The sequence below is a fragment of the Astyanax mexicanus genome, chromosome 1, assembly GCF_023375975.1.
Source record: "Astyanax mexicanus isolate ESR-SI-001 chromosome 1, AstMex3_surface, whole genome shotgun sequence".
Classification (NCBI taxonomy): Eukaryota; Metazoa; Chordata; class Actinopteri; order Characiformes; family Acestrorhamphidae; genus Astyanax; species Astyanax mexicanus.
The window spans coordinates 54,170,606-54,183,861 of record NC_064408.1 but is presented as its reverse complement, the minus strand read 5'-3'; the positions used below and the strand labels follow the sequence as shown (position 1 = coordinate 54,183,861).

The window sequence follows — 13,256 nt, the reverse complement described above, 5'->3', positions numbered from 1 at the left end:
GTGTATAAAATGGTGGGTCATAAGACTTCTCTCACTCTCTCACTGTTGTCTGCCCATTTCAACAGTTAATAGCTTTTCTTTTTTCATTTATAATTAAATACTCCTCTGCACTTGTATAAATTAAAGGTTTCTACTGCTCTAAATGTCTGTCACAGCTTCACAAAATAGTTGAAAACACTGGTGAATCATGTCTGAACAGGGTCCATTGTGTAAGTTGATTGAAATCAACAGCTAATTACCAAGTCCTTGATGAGCTGAATTAAGTCTGTAAAAGCAGTGATCTCAGCGCTGATAAAAAGAGGACATGTCTTATTCACATTGCAGCTTTTTGATGTTGATGGGATGTCTAATTCACGTTTAGGGAATGGTAGAGAGGTATTTAAGCATGTGCCCCTTGAGTGGAGCATTAATGATCCGGCTTTAATTACTCTCTTGGTAAAAAGGAGAATACTCCCCAAAGAGACCCTGATTGCACCTCTTCTTTTCCTTCAAGTTCTCTAAAACTCATACTGTGTGGCCCATTCAGCAAAAAATGTTTTTTATGCATTAAAGGACCAATATGTAACTATTTTTCAGTAGTAAATGATAAAATGATCAGGATGTATCATCAGATATTAAGAAAACATGTTGAGTGAAAACACTGGCAGCTCTTGTCAGCAAGGATTCAGGCAGTATGTTCCTATTTTAAATGTTCACTCCGTCCCGGAGTTTTGTGTCAGCCTGGTCCTTTGTCTCCGCCTGCTGCTTGTTCCCCCACACTAACCCCACCCCCTGAGGTTGCCAGAGCGATCGGCGGTAAAGGACAGAAGCTAGCAGGGCTGGTTCAGTTAAACCTCAGCTGCTACACAGCTTAAAAAGACTAAAGAAGGTATCTGAGAGAGACAGATAGCTTAGCAAGGTTAGCTACAGTGATCTGAATGTGTTGGCTAATGCAGTCATGCTACACATTCTAACCTGAACTGAAATCAGTCACAACAGAGGAACATCCGTGTCATATCTGATTAATACCTCGGCAGTGAGGAGTGCTTCAAAATATATGCCAGAAACTGACAGTCTCTATAGTGACTCAGTTTAGCTCTGTATGTGTTTATATATACAGTGATTTGTTACGTCCAAAACGAGTAATGCTCAACTTTACTTATGGCCATCCCCAGCAGCTATCTAGCTATTTAGCTGTTTCTTTATATGTCTGTTGTGTGAAATACAGTCTCCTACCAGTCAAAACTGGCTTTGCTAAGCTAAACAGTAAATTACTAGGACCTGTAAAGTAGTAACTCCAGCTCTAACATGCCACCTGACATGCACTTGAAAGTATAGCCATACCTGGTCCTGGTTATCTTCAACCCTGGGGAATTTAGTTCCCCCCTAATTTTACACACCTTGTGCTGGTAATTAAGGCCTTTAGGGACATGTGAACATTCTGTGTATGTTAGATCTGAAATCTCCAGGGTGTGAGCCCTACAGAGCCAGAAATTAACACCACAGCCCTATCACTTATGCCCTCCTCAATACAGTATTTCCTGTTCTGTGGTCCTCTGTAATTTTCTACTTCCTGTACCTGAAACCAGGGGTGTCCAACCTGTTCACAATGGGACAGTATTGCTGCAGGTTCTCACTCCTGCCCAGCATTAGCTCATGTTATCATTTACTGAAGACTGACCAACTGATTAAACAGGTGGAATCAGGTGGGCTGCTGGTTGTTTAGTATGAAAATTATAAACACACCAGCCCAAGGCAGAAATATTTGAGGGCCCTATCAGTATGCTCTTATCTTTATGCTCTCTACAGTACTCCCAAATACTTGTTCCTTATACCCTCCACAGTACTCCTAATTCTCTAGACCTTTACAGTATTCCCATTCCCTGTTCCTTATATCCTTATAGAGGCTCTTAGAGAATTAACACATTTCATCGGTGCCCAACCCAACAGTCCAATCAGAAGAAAATCCTTCATAATATCAAGGAATGTACATCTGTACAACGTGAGTTTTTCCATTGTTTTGGATCTTATAAGTTCAACTAAATACTAAAGGCCTCAGGCATAAAAATAACAACCAATCATATCAGGAACTGATAGGATCATGTTCCAAATTCCAATAGAATAGATCCATTTAATTTTAAAAGCAACTCTTTACTTTCTGGAGGATCTAGATCTAGTATATCATTTCTACTCTGAGAGACAGTTACACTGCTACTGCAGATAAAACATGTGTTAATGTATGTTCCATTTTTTATAACTCAAAAATGGAACTGTGGAGAAGTGAGAGTGGGTAAAAACCTTTTATATTATTGTAAATATTTAATGTGGTACAGTATATATTAATTGTAATTACGTACTTACTTCAATTGTAGTTTAGGCTGCTGTGAAATTAAAATGGTAAATTACTTCTAGCAAATCTTTTATAGATGCCCTTGTTGGAAGCCTTTTGAATGAGCTAAAAAACGTCGCTGAAGCTAATTTGTATGTGTTCCTCATACTTTTTCCCACCTGGTTCAGAAAGATGAATCAATCACTTGTGCCGGAGAAGCGTCAGCTTGCTAATGCTATGCACTCGCGCGTGGCTTGTAGGCTTTTCTTTTTCAAGGGCCTGAATTTAATTTGCAACAATTAAACTGTTGCTCATGCAGCGAGAAACGAATAGGGAGGGGGAGGGGAGTGATATATGAGAGAACTGGGAAAAATTGGCATCTTGGGACATGAAGCATAAATCTGAAGCAATTATCAATTTGATAAAAGAGGGAGAAAAATCTTTTTTTTCCTGTCAAAATGAGTTGTGAAAGATGTTGATGGATAAGCCAGCTGCTGGGATGTTTCTGCCGTGATGCCACATGCCTCAAACAGTACAGTCATTGTGACAGAGCTCAATACAAATCCAACCACTGTGGCAAGAGTGGACGTGGCCTTGTAAACGTGGCCTGAGTAAAGCAATATTGCCTTGAAAATGTTTAAATATTAGTGCAGGAAAAACCCATTTATGGCAACCCATCTTTCAGCAGAAATAAAAACAAACCAGTGCTCAGCTCCTCACTGGGTTAGCTGTGCCTGGAGTGCTAATTTGCTATGCAGATGGCTATCTAATCAGTCTGAGTGCTATTGCTGGCAGGGTCGCAGAAATCTCATGTTTTGCTGAATGATGATAATGATGATATGCAGGATAAACTCTTTCAGTGAAGAGCATCTTCTCTTTCTTCCAGCGGAATCCGGAGTGCAGATAAATGCGCAATGAGCTGGACCCCTCTGTAGCCATCTCCTCACACAACCCGCAGTGCTGCAGAGCGAAGAATCTTTAACATCATTTATCTTGCTGAGATTTCACTGAGGAATATGGCACATGTGTAAATCTGCCTAGAGCAGACTGTCCTCACTAACTGAGTGACCGCAAATCAAAGAGAACAAAAGGGGAAAGAGACATCTAAGACTACTAAAGGGGTTACGAGCTAGAGACTGGAGAGACACGGCATATCATAACCAGTCAAGACTTTGTAAAATCGTTAAAAGACAGAGAATCAACTCTCAACTACAGTTCACCCAAAGGCCTGTGGAAGACTCAAGGTCAACAGGAAGAAAACCTTCTTTGTTGGTGTGATGAGACCAAAATAGAGCTTTATGGACATCAGACTGCTCTATGTTTGGAATACATTGCAAGTAACCACAAACACAACATGGTTGATGCAGCATCATGATGAGGGGATGTTATTCAGCAGCAGGGTCTGGAAGGCTTGTGAAAGTAGAGTATAAAATGAATGCATTAGAAAAGAGGGAAATCCAAAAGGACACTCTGATTCAGTCTGTAAAAGAACTGTGAGCTGGGAGAAGACTGAAGAGAAGAATGATGCAAAGCTACACAGAAACAGATTAAAGACAACAAGGTGAATGTTCTAGAGTGTCTAAGTCAAAGCCCAGATCTCAATCCCTGCAGACTGTTAATACTTAGTGCCAAGGGCGTAGGAGCGGGCTTGATATTGGGGGGGACACATTTGCCAATATGAACCCAAGCCCACCCAATTGTTTCCTAGAACAACATTTGTGGAAATTACTTTTAATTAAAAGTAAATTATTATTATAAGGTGATTTTACAACCTAAACATTACATACAACTAAAAATTATGCAAGCAATGTCTGAATTATGTACATATGACAAAAATTTTCAGTTATCACCTAATATTTAAAATAATATAACAGATTATTATTATTGTTATTATTATTATTATTATTATTATTATTATTATTATTATTATTATTATTATTATTATGTATTGGCATGTCAATTCTGTTGTATATTTACATTTTCTCCTGCACTTTTATTTTTTTCTACTGAGAGCTCTTCTTAAGATGGTGTCCTTTTATGTAAAAGAATGTAACTTTACGTTTCATAGAGACTTTTGATAAACGTCAGGATATGTGGTCTTACTGTGAACTACGAATGAACAGAAGTCACGTTACAGCAGTGTTTCTCAACCCAGTTCTTATATATTCTACTGCATATTAAAACTGTTCTGCATATTCTAGAGCTTCCTCTGGTGGATATACATGATTAATTTAGGCTCCATAGGGGGCTAAAGGTTTTTAACAGGTAAACTCAGTAAATGACTGTTTATTAGCTGATCAGGTGGAAAACACTAGTTTAGGGCAGTGATCAGGGTTAAGTAACTGCTTTAAACTACCAACTTAAAGTACTGTACGAAATTCTGGCGATCATCTACATCAGGGGTGTCAAACTCATTTTGGCCGAGGGCCACATTGGCATATTGGCTGTCCTCCGAGGGCCAGATGTAACTTATAAATGTAATAAAATGTAACCAAATGTAATATATGTAAATGAATGTAATTACTCCTTAATGTTAAATAACTCTCAATATATTATTTATTCAATCAAATATTACAGTTGCATGGAAAAAATGTTTGCTTGTTGCTCTATTAACATAAATCCTTTTAATTTGTCATGTCATGAAATCCAAAAACTCCATCAATCAAGAACCAAACTATTCAAGTGAATAGAAATGACATGACATCAAGTTATATTAACTTTGAAATTATTAACTGAAATAAGGCTTAATAAATATAAAATCAAAAATTGTGAGCTGTTAAGAACATAGCATTTCCTCAGATTTAGCAGTTCCTCATCCAACCACTAGTGGGAGCTGCAGCAGCAGCACCACAAGTCCGCAGTCTTTACTGAGTCAGAGCTACAGCCCAGCCACGGGCTACAGGGCTCAGCTCAGCCAGTCTGGAGCGTTTTTACAATTTTTAAGTTCTTCTGTGTATGAAATAAAGATTTTTGTAACCGAATAATACAGCTCTCTACAGTTCATCTTTCAGGCCAATCAGCTAACAGCAGCCGTTTAGAGCATGAGTCACTGCTGGGATTACATTAAAAACAGGTCAGTTATCGCGCTGCTAACCTCAGGATGTTTATAACTACGGAGTTTAGTGGACACACCACGGCTGCAAGGTTAGACTGTTGAAGGCTACTGAAGACTATTAAAGGCTATTGGAGGTTATTGAAAGGGTTATTGAGGGCAGAAATCAGTAAAGGCTGGTTAGATAAGTGATTCACGTCCTCGTACTTTGCTGCGGTGAAACTGTGACTAGCGCTGTCACAGTGATGTTTATTAACGTCATTAAAACAGATTTTGTCAGCTATTGTCTTATAAATATTTACACAGAACTTATATCTCTCCTAAAAAGCGTTTATTTTGGTCAGTAACACTCTTCGTAACACAAAAGGCATACCGGTCTTTCGCCTTGAAGCACAGCCGTCCGTCTGCATCAACTTCTCTTTTTCTGGACATTATGGGATAAACATTTATATGTCTCAATTCCACCCGCGAAGTTACACCTTCCCTCCGGCAGGGTTTCCACATCAATGACTACACTGCCGTGTAGTGGCAGTAAGCCGTAACTTTGCGGGTAATACAATCGACAAGCATTGTGGGAAATGTATTTTTTGGTCAAAGAACGCTTCTGACTTATTTATTATAGACACTAAGATCTTACAAGCTCTCGCGGGCCACATAAAAAGACGTGGCGGGCCACATTTGGCCCGCGGGCCTTGTGTTTGACACATGTGATCTACATCCAGCTTCTAGATAACTAGTTAGTTAAATCAATTTTCGTTCATTATAGCTCACAGTAAGTCCTGTAATCCTAAATGAATAAACAGTTTGAAAATTAAAGTGATTAGCTGATCAGGTACAGGGAAACATTACATATATATTTTATTTTTTTCCTTTAACCCTGACTCCCAATCTAGCTAATTCCAAAGATAAGCTTACACACTAACACAGCTGCAGTTTATTAATCACAGTGGGTTTAAACTGTGTGCTGATTCAGAGACGTGTATTTTTAACCAGCTATCAAAAACATATCATCACAGTTGAAGTGGTTAGCCTATCGTTACCTTTATTTTAGTAAAATCTCCGTATATCCAGATCTGTTTTAAAATCAGCTGAAGCTGCTGCGTATCCCGATCCCTCTGCTAAATCTCACAGCGAGGGGGCGGGGCTTCCCCAACAGCAAACTGCCTCTGCTCCGCGCGCCGCAAAACCAGCAAGCTGATTGGCTGTTTCTACTGAGAGGCGTGACTTAATACCTGAACCGGCTCCGTGATTGGTCCGGTCTGTCTCCTCATTAATAGTACAGCTGACCTGAGCGAACTGATATCATTTTTGGGGGGGACAAATCCACCTGTTTCTAATATTGGGTGGGACATGTCCCACCCATCCCCCCCGGTTCCTACGCCTATGCTTAGTGCTGGTGCAACCTGAGAGATTGAGCCGTTTTGAGCAGTTCTACAAAGAGGAAAGGAGTAAAACTGCAGTATCCAGCTGTGCAAGCGTGATTGTGACAGACTCAGCACAGTGACTGTGGCCTAAGGTGCACCTATTAAATACTTACATTTTTCAAGTAATATTTTATATCACGTATTTTACCTGCTACATTTTAGTTGCTGCTGCTTCCTGTCAAACCTGCACACATGGCACCTTTAAGGCCAGCCTCTCCAAGTATTAAGAGGCCGACTCCACCCCTCCCACACACCTGTGAGCCATCACCAATTAACAGGACTAATTATATTGGGACTCATTCATAATTTAGTTGCGAGATATTGCCACATCTGTATCTTATCAAGTGTTACTTATCATGTTTGTTATATCTGTTTTTTTTTTTTTTTTTGTCTCTGCCTATCCTTTGACTACGATTTTGTTTTGGTGTTATTGGATTAAAAAAAATCGGTCTTGCATTTGCATCAAAACTATTTATATTTCCTTTTATTTACATTAATGTCTATTTATCTATTTTATTATTTATTTTATATTTTATTCTTTATTTTATCTGTATTGGTTTATCCTATCTTAGATAAAATTGCTCTTTTGGGAGGAACTGGACAGTGAGATAAGCATTTTGTTCCAGTTCATGTATCATATGTATTTCCTTAAATACTTCAATCCTTTAATTGACAATCAATTAAAGGATTGTCAATTAATTGACATTGTTGTGAATTCCTGTCAAAAATGGCAACTTATATTGACCGTGTTTCCATTTATTAAAAAATAAGAACACAGGTAATGGGGTGAATAAATTTCATTAGCACTGTGTAGACTATTTGAAGTGGGGAGTGAACAGTTTTAAACTTCAGTATGCATGAACTTCAGCAGGCATGAAATGTGTTAATTTTCACTGTTCTTTTAGACAGTGTTTTTTTACTGTGGCTTCTGCTCCAGGGTATTTTTTTTATTTATTTCCCGATGTGTTGGGGCATATTACAGAATTTTTATTTGGCATATGTCAGGAGAAGTCACACCCTTGTAAAATATGTTCTGATACACAGCGTGAAGGTGTCTTGCCAAGCTATTTTACTTTGGAATATTATATCCAGGTATATCTGGAATCTATCAGCGCTACAGTTTGCTGAGACTTAATATAAAATGAAGTGTATAGGATTGCCTTTAGAGGTCATTAGAGCTGTTTCACTGCCTAGTCTGTCAAGAGATGATCATGATCAGAGCTAATTAAACCTTGTCATTATCCTTGTTTAGTTTACAATGTATCTATTTTTAAACCATATACACCAACAGTTTAAAGGTACAAATGTGACAGAGCACAGAAAACAGTACTAGTACATAAATATATAACCTTTCTACATTACTAAAGAAATAAAGACTTTATCAAACAGCCCCCCAAACATCTTGTTATCCTTCATTCTGAACATTTTGCTTACGCCACTTGTGATCACCTGTCTGTGTCCAAAGTCATTGAGGATGGTGGCCAGTTTCTTGGTGCTGCCGTGCTGCCTCTGAGCTCGGATGGCAGGGTTGGGGTCCCTCCAGTCCACAGAGAGTCGGTGGAGCCACATGTGAGAATCCTGCAGGTGAGCTTCTTTAATGCTGGGGTCAAAACTGTGAACTTCACAACCTGCTTTAGCCAACACTCTCTCCAGCCACTTATCCTCACCTCCCAACCTAATCAGAGAGAGAGAGAGAGAGAGAGAGAGAGAGAGAGAAATATAATGTGAACATTAATGCAAAGGCTCTGAACTTTAAAGGATGGGTGAGCTTTTAACAGTTCTTTGAAAACTCCCACTCAGCTGCTCTATGGAGTGAAATAACAGCATGGAAGAAAGACAGGTTCTATGAACCTCAATAGTCCAGTAAGTGAGCAATTAAGCAGCGGACAGGCAAAGTTCAGGCTGAAGTTAAAGAGATATGGTTGCACTCCAGAAGAAACTAGATCTTAGTCTGCTTTACACTTACCTGGATTTAACTGGATGCAGCACAGAGCAATAGAGTTATTATGTTTGCGTGTTTGCAGGTATGATCTTTATTTTGGATAAAAAGTGTTGCTGCCCTGGAAGAAACAAGCAGTAAAAAAAATTAAAAGGAAATTGTATTTCTCATCTGCAGTTCTGAAATCTATAAAGCCCAACTGGTGCGAAATGCATGACCATCACTTCTGCTAAGTAAAGACGACACATGAAGCTGAGAAACTGAAGCTGAGAAAATAAGTTGTTTGTACAGTAGTTAGTACAGAAGAAAAAAGAAGAAAAGTAAAAAAATATATTTTAAATAAAGAGGAAACAGAAATATGAACATGCACATTTCAGTGCCTTCCTGGGACAAACTGACCAGCACAGCCAAAAAAATATTTGTTTCAAACAATCTACCAAACCAGTGTTTTCTTATATTATATTTACACAAAAACACTTTTCAACTCGTCACCATGTTTGTTATGATTGTATGTATGTTGTATGTTGTTATGATTGCTTGTGCTGTGCTCCGTATCCTGCTGACCATTGTTTCCACAACTGTTTGTCACACTGGGGGTCAGATTAGATTCAGATGGAATAATTGTATTAAACATGTTTGAAAATGTTGGAGTGATACATAAAAAACATAAAAAATGCTGTTCACAGACACTCCATCCCACCTGACTGATCTTGAGCTATTTTGCAAAAAAAAAAAAGCACGTCACATCTTTTGCCCAAATGGTCAAAGTACTTAGCTATCAGAGTTGTTTCCCAAAATCTTTTGCCCAAAATATGGTACCTCTAAAGTTCCACCATGCTGAATGTTGTGGGGTCCTAGCGGTAATGGCAAATAAATAATACACTAAATTTGCAAAGGTTTTGTCACACTCCTCCTTTGAATGTAGGAGTTTCTTTCAGTCCCAAGCACACAGCAAAAGCCTCAATGAATAGTTAGCCAGGATTCAACAAATGAACCTACAGCCGAGACTTGGAACAGAGCTTTATAAAATCATGTAAATAAGATAATTAAGTTGTGGCCATGCTATGCATTTTATATTCTTTATTACAGTGGCCACGAGAAGGCAACAGTGTATGTGACAGCATATTTGCTGACAGGAAATGTTCTTCATTTGATGAGGTAGTTTATGTGCTAAGCACTTTATTATGCCAGAATGCAGAAGCATACTTCACTTCTGGCTGTGTAACCAAGTCAAAGACATGGCTCAGCACTTGTTCAAAGCATCGCACTTTACACAACCAACTTCAGCTCAGTCTCTCCTCTGATGTTCTGCTCATGTATTCATGCCTCCCTCTCTCTCTCTTTTTCCTGCTTCCTCAGGGAAAGTGTAGCAAAGCGGGATCTCTCCAACATGATCACTAGCGGCTGGTTTATTGCGCCTCTGTTCTGTGAAGGGTTGGGTGGGTGAGTTAGAGAGAGAAGTGTATCTGTCTCTAGTGATTCTTTTAGCTCACTAACACCCAAAGACATTTTCATCATGTCTTGTACTGCGACGTGTCTCTAGGGAAGTGGTGAATGAGATCAGAGAAGCACTTACACCGATTCTTTCATCCCTACATTGGCTACCTGTTAGATTTCATATAGATTATAAAATACTTCTCCTGACGTATAAATCCCTCAATGGTCTGGCCCCGCATTATCTACAGGAACTCCTTACTCCTTACAATCCGCCGCGTTCACTCCGCTCCCAAGACGCTGGCCTGTTATTAGTCCCGCGCATTAGAAAAAACTATCCAGGAGGAAGAGCTTTTTTTTATAAAGCTCCCCAACTTTGGAATAGCCTCCCTATTAATATACGGGACTCAGACACACTCTCAATCTTTAAATCTAGACTCAAAACATTTCTATTTGCTCAAGCTTTTGAGTAATGTCTCATTACAATTTTCTTCCTCTTACAGCTTATCTAGCAAATATAAACCCTGTCCTAATCATCTGCTTTCTCTTTCTCTCCCCATGTCCTGAGCTGCTGCTACCAGTGCCCATCCCACTCCAGCAGAGTTTCATAAAACCATTCTAACCCATTTCTCTTCCCTCCCCTCTCTGTTCTCTCTCTCTATCTTTCTCACATGTGCTGAGACGCCTGGCCGGCCGGTCTGCCTGGATGTGTCCGTCTGTGGTTCCAGCTTTCAGGAATCAGCCCTGTCCTTCTACTCATCAGAATTATTTCACAACCCTTCTAACTCCTGCTTTTTTATCTCTTCCTTTCTGTTTTCTCTATCTATCTCTTTTACATGTATGGAGATGCCCTGTTCCTGATGTTCCCAGCCTGGCTCTCCACTGCCCGCTGTGTTGTTCTCCGGCTCTGCAACCCTGCACTGATTACCATTAACACACTCAGTCTCTGTTTCTGTATTAGCCATAGCTCTATAGTTTGTGCCCATCACATTCTTATATTCATAAATTAGTACCTGTTATATTAGCCATAGTTCACATTAATTCTCTGTACTGTTTTTGTTCTGTTATTTGTTTGTTGTTTGTTTGTACTGAGCGGGTCAACCCGAGTAGGATGGGTTCCTCGGACTGAGTCTTGGTTCCTTCCAAGGTTTCTTCCTCTTAAAGGGAGTTTTTCCTTGCCACTGTGTCACCATAAAATTGGCATCTCTGTGGTGCTGCTCATAAGAGGCGTGGACCTGTTTTTCCTGTAAAGCGGCTTTGTGACAACCTTTGTTGTAAAAAGCGCTATATAAATAAATAAAATTAAATAAAAAAATTAATCAGAGAAGCACTTCAGAGGTTTAGTCCAGACTCAATATGTACTGCTGGGATCTCCGCGCTGAACTTGCATGAATAATGTAAAGCATGTAGTTTAAAACTAATCGAATGGTAAAGCCATAATAAAGTAGGAGTGAAATTAAGTATAAGTTTAGTTAATAAATGTGAAAAAGTTTTGTTACAGCTGCCGCCACTCAGAGAGAGCAAAATTGGCCTTGCTCCCTCCGGGTGGGTAGATGGCGCTCTCCCTCACATCACTATAGGGTGATGTCCGCCACACAGGCGTCTGTGAGCTGATGTAACGGAACCGAGCCGCTGCACTTTCCTACTCGGCAATGCTGTCAGCAGCAGCTCGAAAAGAAGTGGTGGCTGACTTCACATGTATTGGAGAAAACATGTGTTAGTTTTTGCTCTCTGGTTTTGGGGCATCACTAGTATTAGGGGGAGTCCTAATGAACGGGTTGGGTAATTGCCTGTGCAAAATTGGGGAGAAAATGGGGAACAATTAGAAATAAAATTATAAAAGAATTTTGGGTTAAGCACTACGCTCCCATTACACAAGCTCCTGATCCTTTATATACCTCGCATCCCCCTCATTTTCATTACTCAACTTATCGTCTACATATCAGTGGCATTAAACTTTAATAAGAAAAAGTAATCGTGACAGGTCTATGAAATATAAAATGGTAAAGATGGTAAATGGTAAACTGTAATCCATTTTTTTCTAAAAATGGCTAAAAAAGGAGATGCAAATGTACTGCTCAGTGCCAGCTGTAAAGTTTGGTGGAGGAGGGATAATGCTCTGATGTTGTCTTTTAGAGCTTTGTCTAGGCCACTTACTGTAGTTCCACTGAGAGGAAACCTTTAATTCTTAGCAATATATTTTAGTTGACTGTCACTTCCAACTGTCTGGGGAAGGCTTTTTTCTGTTCCAGTGTGTGTTTCTAAAAGTTTGATGTGGAAGAACTTGACTGGCCTGCACAACAAAAGTTTGTTAAAATGTGGTACCAATATATATATTTTTTTGGTTGCCTCAACTGACCATAAACAAATTCCTTAGGAAGATTCTTACTAGTTCACATGTTTAAACTACAAATTTGAAGTAGGGGTTTATTCAAGGACAGCATCATTTTAGTCTCTGGCAAAAATAATAAATATTTTAAGTACAGATAGTGACAAAGCCTTGCAGTTCATGGCAGGCCTGTGCCTCGGTGATTATTGAGATGTTTCTTATAATTTATATAAAGTTCTAGAGAAAGACAGATTGGGTCTTCTTCCAGAACTGTGCACAAGGTTTCTATGCATCTGACTAAAACAAGAACTACTGACAATCCTCTGCATGCTTACAAAGACACACTGCAATATGATGTAATGTTTCACATTAACAATAAATATTGTCATACTGTGCAACATTTTTACATTTCCAGTCCCTCTAATACCCACTCTAAAAACAGACAAAATACAAAACACCAACAGATACATTCAAATACTTGTAATTACCTGTAGTCTAAAAGATGAATAAAACATGTCTAAACCTCTCCATACAGTTTACAGTGTGGAGCTGAAAGTCTTCCAGATCCAGCCAGGTGTGCATAATAATAAAGTTTATTACGTTTGACTTCATTACAGTAAAAGGGTTATTAAGATGCAAAAGTGTTATAACTGACAGCTGTAAACTTATTCAGAGAGGGGAAATAGAGTTCTCTTCTCGTGCCACATCACCATTACTGAAGCAGTGTGAACACACACACACACACACACACACACACACACCCTCACACA

At 39.2% G+C, this 13,256-nt stretch overlaps 1 protein-coding gene across 2 annotated transcripts in view; it reads right to left on the bottom strand.

Annotated features, from left to right (window-relative positions):
• Positions 1-13,256, bottom strand: part of mettl24 (methyltransferase like 24) — a 118,333-nt gene that overhangs the window by 5,239 nt on the left and 99,838 nt on the right. Inside the window, exon 4 of one of the 2 annotated variants that reach the window (XM_015607430.3) lies at positions 8,219-8,459. In XM_015607430.3, the coding sequence (XP_015462916.2) occupies positions 8,219-8,459 (241 nt within the window). The remainder of the gene's footprint in view (positions 1-8,218; positions 8,460-13,256) is intronic. The other variant, XM_007255654.4, reaches the window with a different exon arrangement.